This window comes from Macaca nemestrina, chromosome 3 (genome assembly GCF_043159975.1).
Source record: "Macaca nemestrina isolate mMacNem1 chromosome 3, mMacNem.hap1, whole genome shotgun sequence".
Taxonomy (NCBI): Eukaryota; Metazoa; Chordata; class Mammalia; order Primates; family Cercopithecidae; genus Macaca; species Macaca nemestrina.
Genome location: NC_092127.1, coordinates 171,237,772 through 171,262,349, shown reverse-complemented (window position 1 = coordinate 171,262,349; position 24,578 = coordinate 171,237,772). Strand labels below are relative to the sequence as shown.

Sequence of the window (24,578 nt, the reverse complement as noted above, 5' to 3'; positions counted from 1 at the left end):
GAGAATTTCCTCATCATAGGGTGCCTATGAAAAAACTACATTTAACAACATGCTGTTTGGTGAAACACAATGTTTTTCCTCCAACATCAGGAACAACACAGGGATGTCTCCTTTCACAGATTTCATGTAACATTGTATTTTGATGTACTATAAGGCCAGAAAAAGAAGTGAAAGACGTCTAGATGGGAAAGAAAGAAGTGAAACTGTCTTTATTTGCAGATGTCATGATCATCTATATAGAAAATTCTGCGGAATCTTGCTACTAGAACTAAAAAGTGAGTTTAGCAAGGTAGTAGGATACATGATTAACATACACAACTAAATTGTATTTCTGTATACTAATGAGCAATGGGAAATTGAAATTTGAAAGCAATACAGTTTACACAGTAGTATAAAAATATATGTAATTCCACGGGAAAAGTCTGACAAAAGGTGCAAAAACTCTACACTGAAGACTGCCAAACACCACTGAGAGAACTTGAAGTCCTAATTAAATGTTCTTCAGGTAGAAGACCTAATATATTGTTGAAATGAGCCAGGTATAATGGCTCATGCCTATAATCCCAGCACATTGAAAGGCCAAGGTGTGAGGATCACTTAAGACTAGGAGTTTAAAACCAGCTTGGGCAACAAAGTGAGACCTCGTCTCTACAAATAATAAAAAAATTAGCTGGGCATGGTGGCATGTGCCTGTGGTCCCAGTTACATTGGGAAGCTGAGGCAGGAGGATTGCCTGAGCCCAGGAGGTTAAGGCTGCAGTGATCCATGTTTGCGCCCCTGCACTCCAGCCTAGATGACAGAGCGAGACCCTGTCTCAAATAAATATATATGGTTAAAATGTCAGTTCTTCTCACATTGATCCTATGGATTTAACACAATCACAGTCAAAATCTCAGCTGTTTTTTGTAACAGCTGACAAGCTGTTTCTAAAATTTATATAGAAATGCAAACAACCTTGAAAAAAAAGCAAAAAGAACTTACACTGCCTGGTTTCAAAACTTATTATAAAGCTATGGTAGTTTAAAGTATTGTATTGGCATAAAGGTAGCTAAGTAGACCATTGTGTCAGATTAGTGGCCACAAATAGTTCTTCAGATATATGATCAGTTGCTTTCCAGTCAAGGTGCAAAGGCAATTTAGCTAGATTTTTTAAAATGATAGTCTTTCTAACAGTTGATTGTGGAACAATTGGATATCCATTGCTCCTTCAACCTGCCCCCCACACACAAAGTAACTACAGTCTATACATAGTACCCTATTTAAAAAAATAGCTCAATGTAGACCTAAATGTAAAACTTTACACCGCTTTTAGAAGAAAACATGGGAGAAAATGTTTATTAGGCAGACATTTTTTAGACACTAAAACACAATCTATGGAAGAAATTGATAAATTTTACTTCATCAAAATAAAGAACAAAGATGAAAATGACTCTGAAAAGTAAATAATAAGGAAATAATCCATTTTTAAAGGACGGAAATGGTCTGAACAGATACTAATCCAAAGAATGTATGAGTATAACAAATACCCATTAAGGAGGTGCAAATTAAGACTACAGTGAGTGTGTTAGTCCCACTGGTTTGCTATAAAGTGTACCATTAACTGGGTGGCTCATAAACCACAAATGTATTTCTTATAATTCTGGAGGCTGGGAAGTCTAAGATTAAGACGCCAGTGTGTTTGATGTCTGTTGGAAGATGCTTCCTGGTTGATAGATGGCTGTCATCTTTGTGTCCTCACAAGGGCACTGATCCTATTCTTGAAGGCTCCATCCTCATGACCTCATCACCTCCCAGATGCCCTACCTCCTACTACCATGGCATTTCTGATTAGATTTCAACATAGGAATCTTAGGGGACACATACACTTTCTAGCAGTTAGATACTATTAATACTATATACCTGTTACAATGTCTGAAATTTAAAGGACTCATCATGGGAACAGCTAGTACTTTCATACATTGGCAGTGGGTATATAAAGTGGTATAATAATTTTGGAAAATAATTTATACTTTCTTAAAATGTTAAACCTCTACCATATGGCCTAGTTATTCTGTTCCTACATATTTAATCAAGGAAAATGAAAACACCTGAATACAAAGCCCTGAACACGAATGTTCATGTTAGCTTTAGTTGTAATAGTTACACAGACACAACCCCAATATCCAGTAAGAGGTGAGTGGATCAACAAATTGTAGTGTATTCTACAGTGAATTTCTATTAAGCAGTAAAAAAGGAACTCGATGCATGCAATAGCATAGATGGATCTTAAAATAATTATACTGAATTTTCTAAGTGTGTCAGGAAAAAAGAATATGTACTGCATGATTCCACTTACATAGAATTATAGAAAATGCAAACTGATCTGTAGTGACAAAAAGTTGATCAGCGGTTTCCTGGGGATAGGGGGAGGCAGGAGGAAAGATTACAGAAAGGCAGAAAGGAAACTCACAATTGTGAATACCTTTATTTTGATTTTGGTGATGGTGTGTATACACATGCCAAAACTTGTCACATTGCACACTTTAAAATAAGCGCATTTTATTGTATTTCAATTAAATCTCAATAAAGCTGTTAAAAACTTAGAAGCTTTTATACTTGAAAAATATTCTAAAATATTCTGAAAGGGATTAGTGTACCTTCTTGGGAAAATTCAGGTAAGTTTTTTTTGTTTATTGTTTTGTTTTGTTTTGTTTGAGATGGAGTCTTGCTCTGTCGCCGAGGCTAGAGTACAGGTGCCTGCCACCATGCCCAGCTAATTTTTAATTTTTAGTAGAGATGGGGTTTCACCGTGTTGGCCAGGCTGGTCTCGAACTCCTGACCTCAAGTGATCCGCCTGCCTTGGCTTCCCAAAGTGCTGGGATTACAGGTGTGAGCCACCACACCTGGCTTCAGATAAGTTTTATTTCTTTTTAAATCTCTGAAAGACAGCAAACTACAGATTTATATTGCTTATTATTTAAGCTAAAATAAGGCAAATCTAGCAAAAAGTTTGTATAACAACAAATGGAAATGTAAAATCAGTGACCAAATCTGTGATAAAATTTTATTTTGTTAAGCACAAACTTGGAAATCAGAAATTTTCCCTTTTGATAATATATTATAATTTTAGATACCATCTGGCCTTTTGTTTTGTTTTGTTTTGAGAGACAAAGTCTGGCTTTATCACCCAGGCTGGAGCGCAGTGGTGTGATCTTGGCTCACTGCAACCTCTGCGTCCCGGGTTCAAGCCAGCCTCCCACCTCAGCCTCCTGAGTAGCCGGGACTACAGGTGCACATGACCATGCCTGGCTAATTGTATGTTTTTTGTAGAGACAGAATTTCCCCATGTTGTCCAGGCTAGCCTTGAACTCCTAAGCTCAAGTGATCCCCCTGCCTCGGCCTCCCAAAGTGCTGGGATTACAGGCAAGAGCCACCACGCCTTGCCTTGAGAATGCTTTTTAAAATGGTTTTTTCTCCATTTCTCCTTTAAATAATATTCAAGTTAGGAAAATTTTAGTATCTCTTATTTTATTTGATGAAAAATATTTTAACATTTTTTCTCTCCACTGGTGTGTAGAGAGTTCAAAATCGGGCAGATTTTATTCCTTTAAAAAAAATCTTTGAAATCTGTTATACACTATTCTTACTCCAAATTAAGCAATATTGAAAAAGCATCCTGTTGTGAAGGTCATCTTTTAGATAGTATCAACCAGGATTAAAAATAGGAGAACCAAGATGGTGACCTGCCTTTGATTGTCAACACCTCATACTGTTTTATGTTCTCAAATTCCTCTAGTCCCAAATTTTTCTGTACATGAGATGTAAAACCTTAAGTAGCAAAATGGCTTATTTGTACAATAACCTTTTAAGCTAATAGAACACAGATGTGTTGATGACCCATTGCTGTCAATGTAATGGCCTATGCCTATTTGTGAGTGGGAGGCGGGGAGGGGAAAACCAAGAGCTGGTCAGAATTTGAAAGGATATGTCTCATAGCTGTGTGACAGGATTTGAAGCAATTTACCTACTTAAAAAAACTGGAATTTTGGGACATTTTTACTTCTATCATAAAAAGAGAGGATTGAAGGGAGATTTGTAGGTGTTTCCCTAGGAACAGGACCTGTACTGTTGTTTGGCTTTGGTCACTGATAGATGTAGACACTTAGTATAGCAGCCTCAATGTTTTAGTGTATTACAAGGGCACCAGGAATTTTTTGACTATTGATAGTATCCCTAGATTGTCATTTTCAAAACTGGCCCTCAGGCAAACAGAAGTTCTCAGAAAGCTTCCTTGGGGGAAAAACAAGGAGATCTTAGTCAGGTCTAATAGCTTGGAAAACAAAGCCTACAAATATCCCTCTCTTGAAGATTTTGCTTACGGTTCTGAGTAGTCCTGCCATTAATTGGTTTCACTTTATTTTATCTGATTTCACTGAAGCATCTTTGATTGAGACCTGCCTCTTTGTAAACCATAACTGTTGTGGAGCTCACTTTGAGAAGAAGTGTCTGAGACAGTGTAAAAGGCGAGACTGCCAGAATCTGACAAAAATAGGGCAGTTCTTCGAGGTTTTGTGGGGGTGCATATAAATCTGGATGCCTTTTGGCAGCATCCAGAAGTAGATGTGAGAAGAGTTGAGCTGAGCTTTCTGAACTGTCAGTTGTCCATAAGTCCAGTTTTGAGGAAGAATTTTATAAAAAATCTTGATTGAATGTCAGCCATGTAATATACTTAATTGATTTAATCAGAATTCTGTTTTGGAACTTTTCTTTAAAAACTTTACTTTTAAAAATTGTCTGCAGGGATCAACAAACATTTTCTGTAGCATCAAGTAGTATATATTTTAGGCTTTGAGGGCCACATACTGTCTCTGTTGCATATTATTAGTCTCTGTTTTATAACTCTTTTGTTGTTGTTGTTGTTTTTTGAGACAGAGTCTCGCTCTGTCGCCCAGGCTGGAGTGCAGTGGCATGATCTCAGCTCATTGCAACCTCCACCTCCCAGGTTCAAGCGATTCTCATGCCTCAGCCTCCTGAGTAGCTGGAATTACAGGCGTGTGCTACTGCGCCCAGCTAATTTTTCGTATTTTTAGTAGAGACGGGGTTTCACTGTGTTAGCCAGGATGGTCTCAATCTCCTGACCTCATGATCCCCCTGCCTCAGCCTCCCAAAGTGCTGGGATTACAGGCGGGAGCCACCTCGCCCAGCCTGTCTTTCAGAATTCTGTGTGTTATATACTTCAACTGCTTAGAAGTATTCAGTTTATAGACACTAGGTTTTTTTGCAGTGCATCTTTACATTTTCTTCTTGGCTTTTTTTGTTTTAACAGACTTAGTAATTAAAAACTTCCCTTTGTATCCAAAATTTTAAAAATCCTGTAAAGAGACAAACTTTTCTGCCATAACCTTAGTTATTCCCACCACCACCCCTTTTCCTTAATAGCCAAGAAGCATGACTATATTCGTTGTGCTTCCTTCCCTCCCTTTCATTTTGTAGCTTGCTTCAGTGGTATTGCCTCACCACCAACTCACTGAGAAAATTGTAATTAAGCTGTTCCATTTATGAACTAATTGTCAAATTTGTGAAGAGTTTCTAATTTTTATCTTTCTTGACTGTTCTGTAATATTTAATACCATTGATTATGTTCCCTTAACTGAAGTTGTCTTTTACCTTTACGCGGGGACCAGGTTTTTCTCATTATTTGCAGACTCCCATTGCCTCCATTGGCATAACTAGTAAAAGCAGATCCATTGGTAACAGCAGCACATGAGCTTATCTTACTATTCATGGATGTTTCAATTTAGCATTCTCTTTGTGGTTTCTTCCTTTCTTTCTCTCTCTCTCTCTTTCTTTTTCTTTCTTTCTTTCTTTCTTTCTTTCTTTCTCTTTTCTTTTCTTTTCTTTTTTGCTGTGTAAAAAAAGTTTGAATTTTATAAAGCAAACCACAGTAAAAAAAATTGATGAAGGTAATCACAGATTAAACATATTGAACCAGAATGGCATTTGCCACAATGTTATAAGTTAATGTTAGTAAAATTATTTTTGATAAAAATGAAATCTCCTTTCTTTTTTTGTTTTTGGTTTGAGACGGAGTCTCGCTGTGTCGCCTAGGTGGTGCAGTCTTGGCTCACTGCGATCTCCGCAAGCAATTCCCTGCCTCCCGAGTAGCTGAGACTACAGACATGTGCCACCATGCCTGGCTGATTTTTGTATTTTTTGTAGATAGGTGGTTTCACTATGTTGGCCAGGCTGGCCTCAAACTCCTGCGCTCAAGTGATTCGCCCACCTCAGCCTCCCAAAGTGCTGCAATTACAGGTGTGATCCAATTGCTTTTCACTTAGAATGAAAATTTTATGTGGAATCATTAAATGAAATTAGTAAACAATAGACTTCAAAATTTACATTATGTTTTAAAGTATTCAAAAAAGTTCAGTATAAAACATAATAATTATATGGTCAAGGATTCTTCAGCACCCATAATATGTTTTTCCAATAATAAATTTTTCAGTATTTTTTTATTAAAAAAAAACCTGGATGATTGTGATATCTTACCACTGAAATTTTTTTCGGTTTATCCCAGTAGTTTTCAATCCATGTGACCATCTCACTCCATCCTCTTTCTTGACATTTGGCACCACCTGGAGACATTTTTGGTTGTCATAATTCAAGGAAGGGCGCTACTGGCACCTGCAGGGTAAAAGCTAGTGATGCTGCTACATATTCCTACAATGCACAGCGCAGTCTCTCCACAGCAGAAAATGATTTTGCCCAGGATGTCAACAGGGCTGAGGTAGAAATCCTATTTATTGACACAGCCTTAGTCTATTTGGATGAAAAGCATATGGGCTATTATTTGACAGGCTTTACTATTTATTGTGCTTCTTTAGAGTATACCGTCTTTTTTTATGGCTCCTTAAGGTGCAGAAAGTCAATGATCAAGTTTTAATTGCCAGAGAACATAATTTTTAATGTTTAATATTCTGTTTAATAAAGCAAAATTTATTTTTACTGTTGAAAGAAGCTATTTGGCAAGTTACTCTTACAGGACAACTATTGTTAATGATTACCTTGAGGCTCTAGTTACTTTTTCAGGAATTTGTATTCTAAATATGAAAGAAAAGACAAGGAAAACCAGAGCTGTCACCCTGCATTCATCATAAGCATCGTGAGTTCTTAGAACTATGAACAGTTACATCCAGTAGTAGAAGCCAGCAAAATGCCCAGTGCCTAGAATACAGTGGGCTTTCGATAAATCTTCAGTGGGAAGATGGATAGTTGTGCAGTTTACCTGGTGTACTTACAAAATTTGTGTTTTGCACATTGGTTAAGATGCCTGATCATTCATTCCTAGGTCATTTTCAACTTGGCTCTCAAAGCCTCAGTGCAAGTCCCATTTTCCCTCCCTCTGCACTTTGTGTACTATTGAAGGTTGAAGTCTTTCTAAGGAAATAATATTAATAATTAGAGGCTACTGACACTTGCTTTCTGTCAGTTTGTGGGACTAACTTACTTTAAAGTGTCCCCCCCACCCCCAATATGAGGTATTACTGTCTTTACCTTACAGGTGAGAAAACTCAGGCTTAGTGAGACAGACCCTTAGTAACAGACCCTGATCTATTTCACACCAGAGCTATACCCCTAACCACTAATAGTGTAATTTTGTCCTTACAAGCTAGACTACCTAGATTTGAATCCTCGCTCTTCAGTATCATCTTGGGAAAGTGACTTAACCTCTACCCAGTTTCTGAAATGTACGTAATAGTGTGTTACCCTCAAGGTTGTTGGTTATGTTAATACATGCTTAGAAGAGTACTGGTAGAGTGATTTTTTAATTTTAGCTCGTTTAATGATTATAATTAAAATCTTTGTAGAAAGCATTTGTGACTGCCTTGGATATTATCAAATACCAAGTTTGTGTCCTGATTTACCTGAGTTGTCATGAAAGGGATAGAAATGTAAAGTATGAATCTTGCCCTTATTTGGGAAGACAAGAAAAATAAGCATGAAACCTGACAAACACAATGCAGTTACTGCTAAATAATGTAATAGAGACTACAAATGCAAATAGAATTTGGTATCCAGAAATACACTTAATGGCTTAAAATTATTCAAATATATAGTAGCCCTTCAAGTTTTGTGCTGAGAAATTTTGTGCTGGTTTTGTCAGGATATTGGCCTTCTCTTGGCTTTGCTTTTTTTTTTTTTTCTTTTTTTTTGAGACAGAGTTTCACTCTCGTTGCCCAGGCTGGAGTGCAATGGTGCAATCGGCTCACTGCAACCTCTGCCTTCTGGGTTCAAACGATTCTCCTGCCTCAGCCTCCCTAGTAGCTGGGATTACAGGCATGTACCACCGTGCCTGGCTAATTTTGTATTTTTAGTAGAGACAGGGTGTCTCCATGTTGGTCAGGCTGGTCTCAAATTCCCAATCTCAGGTGATCTGCCTGCCTCAGCCTCCCAAATTGCTGGGATTGCAGGCATGAGCCACTGCACCCAACCTGCTTTTGTTTTCTTTTTCACCCTGAACTCTATGTTCAGTCACCTGACTTTGTAGCACCTCAAATCCCTCATCATTGTTACACTCTCCAGGCTGCATCTCTAGTACCCAGCAGGTTTGAGAGTATGGTCTCCCTATTCCCTTCCTTGGAATGTTAGTGGGAATTGACACCATTCTTTTTGGATTCCAACATTAGCTGGTCCTTTGATACCAATCTTCAGTTGTTTTATTTGTCCATAGTTAGCTTCCTTTTCCATACCCTGGAAGGTATTTCCAGTATTTACAGCTGTTTTCTTATCCATTAGACATCATGATGGCCTCTCATTTTACGAATAAAATAGAGACTTTCAGACTTAACTCCTGCTTATGTCCTTCGCCCAGCTGGCATCTGTTAGACTTCTTGCTGAAATTAAAGTGACCTTGACTTCTGCAACATCTCACCTTTGATTGCTCCCTTCTTTCGAGGTTGTGTCTTTCTACAGCACCTGAGGCTGGTTTCAATTCTTCCTGTTATCAGTTCTCAGTTTCCTTTAATACATTTTCTTCTTGACTCTCCTGTCAATGTGTTTTTGTTCCGGGGGAGTACATTTACTTCCATGGTTTTGTTTGCCAATTACATACTAGTGAACTCCACCTTTTCAGCCCAGACCTCTCTCTTGAACTATGCATAGATACTTCCAACAACCTACTGAATACTTTCAACTCGGAGGTCCCAGGGGCACTTCAGAGTTGACTTTTGTCAGCAGAACCTAATAATATATACCCACTTCTCCCAAAACAAAAAAAATAGTTATTTTTCCTGTTCCCTACTGTCTTCTGTTACCTTCTTCTTAGTGTGAGAGCCTTTTTATGTTTGTCTTGTCCCTCTGCTTTTGAATCCTTTCTCTAAAAATAACTAAAAAGTAAAATTAATTATGTATTTTTAAAAAACCTTAATAAGATCTCTCATTGCCTTTAGTTTAGATTGAAAATTCAGTTTCTACAGTATTGATTTTCTATAATGGGCTGGAGAGAAAATTGACTGGTGATCTTGTCCCAGTTCACAAAAGGGATGGATTTTTTTTTTTTTTCATTTTGAGTTTTTCTCTGGATCTTACTACATGCTACCACTTTTTTTATACTTAAAGGTTTAATCATAATGAATAACCATATAACAATACTTCCCCTAAAAGTACGTCAAATAATTTTCCAAGAGTTTTTTTAAAAAACTTTGATTTTAGGTTCAGGGTTACATATGAAGGGTTGTTACATAGGTAAACTCGTGCCATGGGGGTTTGTTGATTATTTCATCACCCTGGTATTAAGCCCAGTACCCAATAGTTATTTTTTCTGCTCCTTTCCCTCCTCCCAAGCTCCACCCTCAAGTAGACTCCAGTGTCTGTCGTTTCCTTCTTTGTCTTCATAAGTTCTCATCATTTAATTCCCACTTGTGAGAACGTGTGATATTTGGTTTTCTGTTCCTGTGTTAGTTTGCTAAGGAAGATTGCCCCCAGCTTCATTTATGTTCCCACAGAAGACATGATCTCATTCTTTTTTTATGGCTGCATAATATTCCATGGTGTGTGTGTACCACACTTTATCCAGTCTGTCACTGATGGGTGTTTATGCTGATTCCATGTCATTGCTATTGTGAATAGTGCTACAGTGAACATTCGTGTGCTTGTGACTTTATGGTAGAATGATTTATATTCCTCTGGGTATATATCCAGTAATGGGATTGCTGGGTGGAATGGTAGTTCTGTTTTTAGCTCTTTGAGGAATTGCCATACAACTTTCCACAACAGTTGAACTAAATTACACTACCACCAACAGTGTATAAATGTTCTCTTTTCTCTGCAACCTCTCCAGCATCTGCTATTTTTTGGCTTTTTAATAATAGCCATTCTGACTGATGTGAGATGGTGTCTCATTGTGATTTTGATTTGCATTTCTCCAGTGATCAGTGATACTGAGCTTTTTTTCATATGCTTGTTGACCACATGTATGTCTTCTTTTGGAAAGTGTTCATGTTCTTTGCCTACTTTTTAATGGGTTTTTTTTTTCCCCCTGTAAATTTGTTTGTTCCTTATAGATGCTGGATATTAGACCTTTATCAGATGCATAGTTTGCACGTGTTTCCTCCCCATTCTGTAGGTTGTCTGTTTACTCCATTGATAGTTTCTTTTGCTATGCAGAGACGTATTACTACTTTTATCATCACCTGTTATGGGGTAATATTTGAAATAGTGTAAACTTTTATACTTAGTATTTAAGTATACAAATGTCCAATTTTCAAAGCCTTTCATAGTTGACTCTGTCATTGTCAGCCTTATTCACTGCCATGGCTCACCTTAGAATCTTGCAAATTTGTTTGAATTCCCGACTGCCACTATTCACTATAAGAACTTGGGCATGACAATCAAAATGGTGTTAGCAGTATATCAGTACTTAACTTTTTGCATTATGAGGATTAAATAAAATAATGGAGTTAAAGTGCTTAACTCAAGGCCTGGCACATAGGAAACATTCAAGAAACATTAGCTGCTCTTGTTTTACTGTTGTGACTGCCTTACTCCTTAGCCTGAATGTGCAGTTATCGATGCCTTCGTTCACACTATTTTCAGGCCCTGGAGCACCTTATGCTTTCCTCCTCCCACTTCCTGTGTCTACTTCTCTCTCAGGATTAGGGCTTCTAAGAACTTTTCCCAGCATGTAGTCCTTTACCATCCACCCTTGTCTTTACATAGGCATTCCCTTATTGGTGCTTTTTGTACATATTTCTACTTGGATTATTGCATTTCATTACAATTTGGACTTTGAGTTCCTTTTCAGTGGTAGGGATTAGTTCTCAGTCTATTTATATCCTGGTATTACTGCCCTGCCTTGGAGCTAACAGGTTTTTTCAGTTGGTAAAAATAAATGCTGTTATCTAGGTTATCTCATTTAATCCCCTCAGCCACCCTGTGGTAGGGAGGTGTTATTATCTTCCATTTCCAGTTAGGGAATCAGGCTGGTTGAGGTTAAATGATTTGCCCCAGGCTACTTAGTATGTAAGTGCTGTAAACCTAGAAATCCTAATATTTAATAACTTATTACTATTGTATAGCTACCCTCTTATACCTGATATTTGTCTTTATAGTATGAGTAGAATAACATTTAAGTTTGGGCTGTGTAAGACATCTCAAGAATTGGGATTCTGCTTATTCAGAATTGTTATAGTTTCATCTGTGTAGAACTTGCTTTCTTTTTACTATATAATATTGCTTAGCAAAACAATTGAGTATGTAAATACATTTAAGATATTGAACTTTGTATCGACCATTTGCTCAATAAATATGTAGAGTTGTTTTTACTTGAAAGAATTAACATATTTTTTTCAAAATTCAGATTTTCATTGATTTCAATTAGCCTTTATTAAATTTTATTTATTTAATATCCTTGAGATAATTATGTATTCGTATGTGAACGATAGGCCTTTCTTGGTCCCTATAGAATTGTCATTTTAGGATCATGTAATAACAAATTTGGATGACCTAAGGATTTGTTACAGCTTTTGTATTCAGTGAAAAACGTTGCTTCTGATAGCTGGGGTAGGGAAACTGAGGAGGGGAACTACATTATTAAACTACAAAATTACTGCATTTTATTAACTTCATAATATTTTAAAGCCACATTAGCAGTGTATATGTTGATTCTAGTTATTCTGGAAGGTGTAATTGTGGTTTGAGTTACATCATAAATTCTAAAGAATGCAAGACGGTTTCTTATTTTTAAAGAACAAGGAATAGAATTGAAAATGAGCAGTGTTTAGTATCATTGTATAATCTTCCAGTTTAATTTATGGATTTACTTTGCTTTATTGTTTTTGTTTTTAAGGTTTGCTTATTTAAAAAATATTTATAAGCATTCCTCTCATTACAGAGCATAGTAATGAAGGAAGATTTCATCACGAATTTCACCTCTGTAACAGTAATATTTATATTTGATTTTAGGGAAGCTATGCGAAATTATTTAAAAGAGCGAGGGGATCAAACAGTACTTATTCTTCATGCAAAAGTTGCACAGAAGTCATATGGAAATGAAAAAAGGTAAGATTATTGTTTTTCTGGTGGATAGTTAATTGTAGTTACCACATGAATTTGCCAATTATATATTAATATATGTGTCAAAGGATGGTTTCTATTACTGGGTTCATTTGCTAGTACAAAATAAAAAATAGGGGATTTGTCTCCTCAAGGGGAGAAACAAAGTGAATTGTAGTATACTGTTAGGAATAGATAATTGGTGCCATGAAGAAAAGTCAGCATGGAGACAGAGGACCTCTCAGCAAGGCAATCTTTATTTTCTGCAGAAAAGGTGCCCCTTGCAGATGGAGTAATGGAGAGAGCACACTTAACCAAGGGAAAGCAGACATATTTGTCCCTTATGCATTTGGGTCATCCTTACCTCTGTGTCTTGCATCCATTGGCTGGAGCTGGACCTCACAGTCTTAAATTGATACCCGATTTGCTAATAACATAAAACTTTCCTAAATAGGTAAGTACAAGCAAGAACAAAGAAGAGAGGAAGTTGCTTACAAAAGGTTTAAGAAAGCAATAACATTTCCGAATAAGGAAGAGGCATAAAGCTATGCGCTAAGACTTGTCTGGGCCTGCCCAGACATGCCTAAGTAAACCAAAGCGACTAATTGGGGTAAAGTGTAAGAACTAATAGTTGATAGGAGGCTTTAGAGTAAGAAGCTATTATTTCTAGTGTCTATTATTTTATTTTTAAACCAAGACGAGCTTTGAAGAGGAACTTTTCTACTTTCTACACATACTCAAGCCAGAAGGAGAATTTAATAAAGGTCATCTTGTTAATAAATCCCTGATCTTACAAAATCAAATAATCCACAATTTTTCTTTTGGGCTACATAATATTTCCCAAATACTTATGTGATACATTAGGTCATTCACAGCGAAGCTTTCTCTTTGGTGGAAAATGTAGTTTTTTACACAAATGTGACCCCAAAAGTACCGTTTTGAAAAGGAAAAGGCTAAACAAGCTCTTGATCCTAAAACTGTCTTGAGCTTAGGTTAATTGAGCTATGGAGTGATTATAAGGAAAATCCTGGCCCTCTCTCTTGATCCTATTCTTGTTTGGGTTGCTATTAAGAAGAAACAGCAAAACTGGGTTCATACTCTCATACTGGTTGAATGTGGACTCAACAGAAATTACCTATAAAGTAGATTAACCAAAATTAAATTACAACAAGGTGATTTAAAAATATTTCTCGTGGTATTCTATAAATGTCAGCATTTTTTATGTTTAATTGGGGACTTTCATTGTTTCTTCACTTGGTTCCTGAAATTTTCTTGTGAATAGTTTCTTGAGTCTGTCTTTCAAACAGCATTTTTTGGTTAAGCATTTCATGGAAAAAGCCTGCTTATGGAGAAAGATCAAAGGTTTTTAATTGGCTAGAAAGGTACCCAACTGAAGAGAGAAGGAATGAAAACTAAGGTTTTGGGGTTGTTGTGAAAGGACTGAGTAGAATTCTTAGAGATTGTGACATAAAGGAAACCTCAGCTTATGCTTAAGGGAAATGTAATATGTATGTGATTAGATTAATTTACATGTTAAAAGAGAATTAGGAAGTCCCTTTTTAGGGAGTTCCTGGAAGCCGACTAGATCTGAGCTGAAAAGAAGGGTAAAGCTTTTTTTTTTTTTTTTTTTTTTTTTTTTTTTGAGACAGGGTCTCACTCTGTTGCCCTGACTGGAGTGCAGTGGTATGATTTTTGCTTACTGGGCTCAGGTGATCCTCCCACCTCAGCCACCTGAGTAGCTGGGACTATAGGCACTCACCACCATGGCCGGCTAATTTTTGTATTTTTTATAGAGACAGGGTTTCACTATGCTGTCCAGGATGATCCCAAACTCCTGGGCTCAAGTGATCCGCCCTCCTCTGCCTCCCAAAGGATTAGAGGCATGAGACGCCGTGCTTGGCCAAGAAGGTAAAGCTATTTAATTGGTAGTTTTATCCTCAAAGATGAACAAGTGAAAACAGTATTTAAGATTCATACTGCCAGGTATTGTTATTCAGGCTTACTAAATTTATGATTATTTTATCTTACTTTACTAAAACAACTTAAACACTGATTTAGGGTTAAATATGGGAAGAAGTTGGTATCTGTAGTTTGGGACACAGCATACCAACTCAAATTAGTGGTCCTTTTTTTTCCCACGAAGTTGATACTAGAAATTCAGTATTTCTTTTTCATTAATGAAATGTAGTGTGTGTTTATAGCAAGTTTTCTGCTTTTTAAGCAAAACAGAAAAAGTCAACACCCATCATTATGGAAGAAGAATCTAAAAGTGCTTTATAAATATTTTAAAGTTGTAATCCTCATAACAATTTTGTAAAGTAGTCATGTTATGATCCAAATTCTGTGGGCAAAGAATCTAAAAATCAGAGATTTTAAATGTGTCCAGGTTGACATTAGTTAGGAATCTGTGGAGCTAGGGTTGGAACTCTTGACGGCCTAATTTTAAATATTTACCCTTTTTACTACCCTAATTGCCATACTATTCCATTTGCGTTTGAGTGTTGGTTATCTAGAGCAGGGACTAAGGAGGAAAAGATCCTCTGAGTACTTAAACTTTGTAAACTTAACTTTGCTTAAGACTAACTCTTTTACCATTACCTAGGTGAGACTGGGCTAGTTCTAATTGAATTGTAAATAGATGCATGTTTATCATATAGCTTCAAACTTGGGCAAGCTGCTTTTCTTTTCTCTGGATTTTTGAAGATGCGTTTTAGTACAATTGAATTCACTTATTCTTTATTTCTGGTTGGCTATTTGGCTATTATGTGCCAGGTTTTATGCAAAAGGATCTTTACTAGAAGTTTTAAAAGTCACTATGTCATTTAATACCGGGATGTATAACTGAGGCCCAATGGAGATAACAAAAGGGGAAGAGCTATTTAGAAAATTATGTTAAAATCCAGATAAGGTTCCTGTTTGTTAGTTACTGTCAAAAAATACGGCTGGGTGCGGTGGCTCATGCCTGTAATCCCAGCACTTTGGAAGGCCAAGGTGAGAGGATCACCTGAGGTTAGGAGTTCGAGACCAGCCTGCCGACATGGTGAAACCCTGTCTCTATTAAAAATACAAAAATTAGCCAGGTGTGGTGGCAGGCGCCTGTAATCCTAGCTACTGTGGAGGCTGAGGCAGGAGAATCGCTTGAACCTAGGAGGCGGAGGTTGCACTGATCCGAGATAGTGCCACTGCACTCCAGCCTGGGCGGCAGAGTGAGACTCTGTCTCAAAACAAACAAACAAACAAAATGCATATAGAGCTGTAGTGGTTTATCAAGTTAAAACGGAAAATTTAGCCTTATCTTTTATTGTAGTAGCTTTTATATTTTTTCTTTTTTTTCTTTTTTTTTTTTTGAGATGGAGTCTCACCTTGTTGCCCAGACTGGAGTGCAATGGCACAATCTTGGCTCACTGCAACCTCTGCCTCCCAGGTTCAAATGATTCTCCTGCCTCAGCCTCCCGAGTAGCTGGGATTACAGGCACCCACCACCATGCACAGCTACTTTTTGTATTTTTAGTAGAGACGGGCTTTCACCATGTTGACCAGGCTGGTCTCGAACTCTTGACCTTGTGATCTGCCCGCCTCTGCCTCCCAAAGTACTGGGATTACAGGCGTGAGCCACCGCACCCGTCCTGTTTTCAATTTCTCTGTATTGTTTGGGCATGGCCTAGTTGGTCTAAAACCCAGTCAAAAGAAAGCTTGAACAATCTAAACTTTGAAGTCCTCTAAAAAATGAATAAAAATGATGAAAAGGCCAGAGTACTACTTTCCTATATTTTCACTGATTTGTATTGTTAAAAATTTCAAAGTAGACGTGCATTACTTTATAATAAAGGGGAAACCCATTAAATGTACTTGATTTTTTTAAAAAACAGGTGTTAGTATTAAGGGATTGCTAATGCTAGTCTAGCCCTCTGGATGTCTAGCAAACTCCCCTGGATTCAGAAAAGAGTTCTGGGCTCTTACTTGGTGGTGGAGTGCATAGTGGGAAGAGGAAGATCTGCCTTCTTTCTTGCTGATCCAGGTTCAGGCCTTTTTGAAGAGTTGCAAAGGCACAAGGCGTGAGGTTACCTGGGGGCATGATCACAGTCCTCTTGGCTGTGTCTTTTTGGCATATAAAATAACTCCAGTGAGTGATGCTTAAAAATACTTGGTTAGGAAATTTTATCCCCAAATTTTAAATTGTTCTTGATGTTAAATATGGTGCCTAATAACTAATATTTATTTGCATGGCACATCTAGTACCCCATTTATGTTAGTGATGAGTTTCTCATTAAGTAAGGTCTTAGGTTAAAAAATAAACTTTTTAAAAGATTATTTTATCTAGAGGAAATGTTAATATGTCAAATGACATATTAACATTGTTAATAACAAATGTTAATATGTCATTTGACATATTAACATTCAGCTTTCTTGAAGGCAGTAATTAAGCAGCAGTATGATGCTATTGAAACAATTAACAGTAAAGCCATTTAGACTGATTCTGAAGTCATATTGAGATTTGTGTTAATTGGCCAATTGTGGTATGCAGAAAGTTCCTAAATACGGTCCTTGTGAACTGAATAATCATCAAAGGTTAGTAATGATTCTGCAAAGGTAGCAAGATAATGCAAATGTCATGAGTTTGGATTCTGTTTAACCGAATTTATATATTGGGACGGATAAAAAGCCTTCTTTGAATCTGTAAGGCAGTTTTCAGACATCATCTCAAGATTTGAGGAAATAGGTGTTGAAACAGTCTCTGAAAATAAAGACAGCTATGACAGGAATAAAATTTTAAATGTGTGCATATCGCCACCAAGTGGCAGAGAAAGTATTGTTTGTCAGTTGATAGAGCTGCTGGGAAAGATGAGAAAATAGAGGCAATGTGTTTTATAGGGTATCTTTGTAGCAGCAGTTAAACTCTGTAAGCTAACCACTTACTGGTCAAACTTTTCACTGAATGTTTGATACATATTGACCAACTGCCCAAATTTTTTAAAAATCGTCAGTTTCACACACCTGGCCTAAAATACACCACCTAAGATATATTTTAGGCCAGGTGCAGTGGCTTGTGCCTGTAATCCCAATACTTTGAGAGACCAAGACAGGAGAATCCCTTGAGACCAGGAGTTCAAGACCAACCTGGGCAACATAGTGAAAGTCTGACTCTATCTTTAAAATTAAATAAATAAATAAGTAAATAAATAAAATAAAGATGTATTTGAGTTTTCTTCTGTTAATTTGGTGGCCTTTTATTTTTACCCCACTCTCTTTGGTTTCTTTTGCTTGTATTCTTGCCCTTTTTTTGTATATATGCTGACATTTATTCAATCACTGTATTGTTACTGAAGTCTGGGCAACAACTTGATTTGTTTGCCGTATTTTAGGGGATGATGATATTGGGATGTTTAAGTTATGATTTTATCAGCAATATAGAAATAATTTCAATGTTTAGATTATTTTGGATTTGCTACTTTCTTCCATCATGGCTTTTTGAAATAATTTAGAGTTGATTTTTTTTTTTTTTTTAAGACTCAGAGACTATTGAAAAGTCTTCATTTTTCTTATATTTATTACATGGTTGGAAAGCACTTTCAAGATAGACCCTTGGTCATTGTTTTGAATAGAGAATTTTTTGTCAACCTGAATTTTACCGTTTCATGCATTTTGTCACAGTACTTTTGAGAAAACTAGCACTACTCATTCTTTTATCATTTTAGCTCTCTTTATATTTTTCAGATGTGAAATTAAGAAGTACCACTTATGATAACTCATTGAGATTTGATTGATATTTGGCATACAGGTTGTGCATTCCCAATCCAAAAATTCGAAGTGCTCCAAAATCTGAAAACCCTGAGTGCCAACATGACCCTGTAAGAGTCTTCCTCTGTCATCTAGGCTGGAGTACAGTGGCACTATCTTGGCTCGCTGCAACCCCTACCTACCGGGTTCAAGCAATTCTCGTGCCTCAGCCTCCTGAGTAACTGGGACTACAGGCTTGCACCACCATGCCTGGCTAATTTTTGTAATTTTAGTAGAGACAGTGTTTCGCCATGTTGGCCAGTCTGGTCTTGAACTCCTGGCCTCAAGTGATCCGCCCGCCTTGGCCTCCCGAAGTGCTAGAATTACAGGCGTGAGTCACTGCACCCAGCCTGGAGCATTTTAGATTTGGGGTGTTCAACCACTAAGAATAAATGCAAACAATCCAAGATCTGGAAAAAAAAAATTGAAAACACTATTGGTCCCAAGCATTTTAGATAAGGAATACACAACCTGTACTAAAACACAGCTCTTTGACTTTTATAGCTGATACACCAATTTACTAAGGAGTCCTAACATCAGTGTTCAATAGAAAACTAACAGGAGTTGTGTTTCCAAAACTGATGCCTTCTCAACCTCCTGAGAGTGTGCCAGCCTAGGTATTTGACTCTGTGCCATAGTAAGCATTGGGTAACTCCCAGCATTATAAGCCAGAAAGCTCCCCTTTGTAGACTTGAACTGAACCCACTCCAAAACTAGCCCAGTTAATCCAGGCTTCCCTCCAAACTTAGAGTGACCTGGAACTGGGCCCACTACCTTGGCTGTGACCTTTATATCCTTGGCCTCAGTGTAAGTATACAGGCATGAAAACTGCTCTTTTCTATTGGATTAGATAAATGTGAGAGGACTACAGAGACTTCCCTCCTCACTCAGTTAAATCCTTAGGGCCTCCTTGGTCTACTTGTCCACTACCTCTGGCTTCGCTGCCTCTTAATCCCCCTCCTGCTCTCCTCTCCAGCCACTCTGGTCTGTTGGTTATTTCCCCACTCTTGGTCACAGTCCTTCCTACCTCAGAGCCTTTGCACTGGCTCTTTCCTCTGTGGAAATGCTCTTGCCCCAGGTGTCCACATGGCTTTAAGTCATGACTCAAAGTCACCTTCATAAGGAAACTTTTCCTGGCCACCTTGGTCTGTCCCCATTTCAAGTACCCCTTGCCTGCTTTATTTTTTTCTCCCCAGCTAACGGAGTACACCAGCTAACGGAGTACATGTGCATGTTATTTCACTCATTTATCTGTTTTTATTATCTCTCTCCTATTAAAGTGTAAGTTCCATGAGGACAGGAATTTTGTTTAATTTTTTTGGTTATTTTTACTGCTATATCCCCAGTATCTGTTACACACTCAGGATATAATAAATAATTTGGAGAATTAATGAATATTAAATAAACCCAGCTTACTTCTTGTAAGTCATATGTAAATTGCCTCTAAAGTAGTCTGGTTAGGGTTGAGCAAAAAGTAGGTTCTATTAATATATTTTGAGTCAATTCAGTAGATAATATTGTAGAGGCTGAGGGGGAAGCAAATAAGAAGTAGATATTACCACCTTCAAGAAGACCTAAGCACCAAATCCAGCCTGCTGGTGTCTGCATGTGTGTGCATATATGCACATAAAGTTTTTTTTCTTTTAGTCTGCACGTTGTTGGCCTACAAAGTGTTAATAAGTGTAAATTAGTTGCCAAATTAAAAAAAAAACTATTTCATACAAAATTTGATTTCAGGCATCTGTTGAACAATTGGAGGACGGGACCAACACTAGACCTGCATGCCTGTAGTTCAGCCACGTGAGTGTGAGTGGATATATACACACCAGTGGCTAATTATCATTGCATTTAAGATCTGGGTTTTCTTATACTAGGATTAAGAAAAGTAAAAAATTTGGGGTACTAATAACAGTACAAAAAGTGAGAATGACAATGGAGGCTGTGTGTTTCAAGAAAGAAGGGAAGAAAACTACTTCTTTGGGAAACCTAAAGATATTCCTAATTTTTTTTTAAAGACAGTCTCACTCTCACCCAGGCTGGAGTGCAGGTGTACTATGACAGCTCACCGCAGCCTTGAGCTCCCAGGCTCAGGTAGTCCTCCCACCTCAGCCACCAGAGTAGCTGGGACTATAGGTGCCTGCCACCATGCCCACTAATTTTTGTATTTTTTATAGACACGAGGTTTAGCCATGTTGCCCAGGCTGGTCTCAAACTCCTGGGCTCAAGCAATCCACCTGCCTCTGCCTCCCAAAGTGTTAAGATTACAGGCACCGTGCCCAGCCTAGATATTCCTGTTTATTGTATACATCGTTCACCCATGTATATGACTTATGTGGCTACTATAGTTAATTTGAGTTTTCAGGCCCTCTAGAGAGATATGGCATAGATGTTTTAAAGTATGTACAAGTCAGCATTATAATTGAGCAAAGCTGAATTTACACCCTATATAAGGACTGGATTGATGGTCTGAACTATGTAAAATATGAGCCTTGAGCTAGGCTTTGCAGTAGATAATATTTTTAATTGCTAAAGAAAAGATTATAAGAAAGTCATTCTCAGAAGAACTTGTGAGGGTGGTTTTTGACAACTAGCAAAACAAACCTATGGTATTCTGTGAGTTGAAAGAGTATAGTGTATTGTTCTTTGAGCATGAAATATTTCTCAGATATCTACAGTGTACCAGGTGTTCCAAGTATATATAAAATTCAAAGATATGTAAAATACAACATTGCTCATAATCAGGAGATCCATTTACTTTTGACTCTTTTGCTTTTATTAATATTTTGGGTATTTCTACTATGGACAATACTCTAATACAAATTTCCAGGTTAATTTATCCCATTAAGTTAATTTACCACATTAAGTTAAATGCAGTATCCATAACAATAATGTCACTCATTAATGATTGTGTCATTTTGAATAGGCCTTAATTAGTAATTACAGATTTTGTGGTGGTTTATCATGTTTTGTAATATGTTAGAGTGCACTGAATTTGCTGAACTCCAGTAGTTTAGAACTCTGAGCCATGTGAAAATACAAAGAGAAGTTCTGTACTCTAAAAAGTATTTAATCTAACTGTACGCGTAACTCCAATATTTTACCTGAACAGATTTAGTTATTGTGGAAGTCCCGATTTCTGTCTTGTGGGCATGATTATTTGCATTACAAAAGGCTTCACCAAAATTTTTCTTTGGGAAATAGGTGCATTTCAATATGATTTTCTATTCATAATGTTCAAGAAAAGGAAATGCTTTCTTGAATCTAATTGATTTGAGCTTTTTGTTTTTTTCCCCCCATTATTCTTCAGGTTTTTTTGCCCTCCTCCTTGTGTGTATCTTATGGGCAGTGGATGGAAGAAAAAAAAAGAACAAATGGAACGCGATGGTTGTTCTGAACAAGAGTCTCAACCGTGTGCATTTATTGGGATAGGAAATAGTGACCAAGAAATGCAGCAGCTAAACTTGGAAGGAAAGGTAAATCAAGACTGCTAGTTCACCAGAAAGGGGCACCATGGTACCAGAATGTAGTTTTCATATTCATTTTTGTGGTGGAGATTTTTTTCTTTAATAACTATTAGTAACAATTTCTGGAATATATAAACTAGGACCAAAAAGTATGCCTCTCAGATCGCTTTGGTCTAGTCATTCATGAAGCTTATGCTGCTGACATTGGAAGATGGCATGCAGTAAGCTTCCCCAGCTTGCAAGCAGTTTTAGCAAATCAGATTTCTATTGGAAGCCAGTAATAAATTTAAAAGGCTGATTGCTCATCTTCTGTTTGACAGAGGTTTGATACTCAAATCTCAACAAAAATACATTGTTCAGTAATGTTTTACTCTGCTGTTTTAATCTTAGTTTTATACTAGACATAATGATATATACATTGTGGAAAGCATTTATCTGGGTTATAAAGATCATAAATGTTTACTTGACATCAGAGATACTATAGACAAGAACAGCCACAGTTGGTTATCCTCAAATTTTAGTGCGTAGCAGGGGTTCTTTAATTAATTTTCTAGAGAAAACAATTTATCAACTAGTTCTACTAATTGTATGAATTTAGAAAGCAGTCAATCTAGATCTTTTTTTTTCTTCCCCTGGACGGGATTTTTACTCTGTCACCCAGGTTGAAATGCAGTGGCGCAATCTTGGCTGGCTGCAGCCTCCACCTCTCAAGTAGTAGGACCGTAGGTGTGCGTCACCATGTCCAGCTAACTTTTTTGTATTTTTTTGTAGAGACGGGGTTTCGCCATGTTAGCTAGACTGGTCTTGAACTCCTGAGCTCAAGCAATCCACCCACTTCAGCCTCCCAAAGTGCTGGGATTATGGGTGTATGCCGCCGTGTCCAGCCAATCTATACTTTTAATATTGAAAGATAGTTTTTTATTCACTTGGGATTTAGCTACGATTTTATTTTTGCTTGCTACTGTACTTTGAAAAATGGTTAGTTCTGATCTCAATGACTAAATGTCTTCTAAAATAGTGCATAAACAGCTGTTTCATTCGATGCATCTTTGTTGAATATTTTAGTGTTTGCTGTGTTGTAGTTGGCACTAGAGATATGGGTTGGGAGTAGTGTTGATGGAGGTGAGCTAGGGGATATGTGCTCTCAAATTCAATTTTAGTGATTTTACAGATAGTACTACAGGTCTTAATATCAACCTCCTTCAAATTTAGCTATTTGTATGTCATTATATCTTTATAGTTTTTGTAAGTAAGGTTTGTTGACTATGTATTTTAGATTAGATTTGGGATACTTATTACAATAAAAGTTGTTTCATCTTAAACCAGTCAAACTGTTTCAAATTATGACCCCCGAGCTAAAGTAACGAATATATTTAAGTGGTGGGTTAATCTAATAGATCTTAGTCTTGTCTCATCTGTTTTCTTGTTACCTAGGAAATCTCAGAGTTATATGCCTCCAGGCTTCACATGTAGACATTCAGTACTATGAATGAGTGGATCAGATAGGTAGTGAGAAGCCAGGGATTCTAGCTACCTGTGTATATATATAACTGTTTAATCCTACTTCATAGCTCATTTTAACCAGTTCCAGCTTCCAGTAATTTTAAGTGAGGTAATACCAAATCAACCAACCAATAGTATCACTGCTTGTCTTTCGCAAGTATCACTTTGCAGCATTAGATTTGGTATTTCTTCTTCCTTTCAGGGAAATGTCTTTATTGCCTAAAGATCTTGTTTTCAAAGAGTATTTCTAGAGAGATGATTATATACCATTTTCTCTTCTAGAATTCCATTAGCTAATTTAACCTTTTAGAATAGCAAGGCAAATGTAATTTTAGTTTTATTTGCTTATTTTCTATGAGTCAGTGACTTTTTCCTTTTTTTCTTTTCTTTTTTTTTTTTTTTGAGACGGAGTCTCACTCTGCCGCCCAGGCTGGAGTGCAGTGGCCGGATCTCAGCTCACTGCAAGCTCCGCCTCCCGGGTTTGCACCATTCTCCTGCCTCAGCCTCCCGAGTAGCTGGGACTACAGGCGCCCGCCACCTCGCCCGGCTAGTTTTTGTATTTTTTAGTAGAGACGGGGTTTCACCGTGTTAGCCAGGATGGTCTCGATCTCCTGACCTCGTGATCCGCCCGTCTCAGCCTCCCAAAGTGCTGGGATTACAGGCCTGATTCCTTTTTTTCTTAATGGAATTTGAGTAGTTTGTGGTCGGTGGCCTTATAGTTTTTTTAAAATAATAGTTCCCATAAAATTATCTTGGTTACTTGGTTATGATTTTTGTGGATTCAAACTACTCATTGTAATTAGGGATATATTTCCTTTCTTTCCAAGGAGATATATGTGTGTTTGTTTTTTCTGAACAAAATGCAGTTCTTTTTGTGTAGGTCTTACGATCCAACCTTCTTGGTTCTTTTTTTCCTTTCTTGTTTGCCAGTATGTGTTATTTATGCTGGATTTCAGTTATTTTCTCTTTCTGATATGGATCTTACCTTTTAATTTTAACACTCAAAATTAAGCGATCTCAACAGTTTTAAGCTTTCCCATTAGAATGTAATTACCTTCATTTAGATACACATTTCACTTTTGCTTCCCATGACTGTCTGCTTTAGTACATTGATACCCATTTTCACAGACCTCATCTTATGTTGCAGAAGAATTTCATTGTTAAGCTTAATTTGACCTTCATTGCTGTCATTGCAGACCTGTGGGTGTAGAGGCTCACAGATGCCATCTCTGAGTGTGTTGGAGATCTTGGGTGCAAGGAGTGATGTGACTGCAAAGTACTGTTGTTTTTTTGTTGCTTTAT

General features: G+C 37.3%; 1 protein-coding gene across 14 annotated transcripts in view; it reads left to right on the top strand.

Annotated features, from left to right (window-relative positions):
- The window catches only part of LOC105487819 (recombination signal binding protein for immunoglobulin kappa J region), a 269,442-nt gene that overhangs the window by 228,920 nt on the left and 15,944 nt on the right, over nt 1-24,578 (top strand). For all 14 annotated transcript variants that reach the window (XM_011751436.3, XM_011751430.2, XM_011751431.2 and 11 more), the window contains 2 exons: nt 12,442-12,537; nt 21,617-21,782. In XM_011751436.3, coding sequence (XP_011749738.1) covers nt 12,442-12,537; nt 21,617-21,782 — 262 coding nt within the window. The remainder of the gene's footprint in view (nt 1-12,441; nt 12,538-21,616; nt 21,783-24,578) is intronic.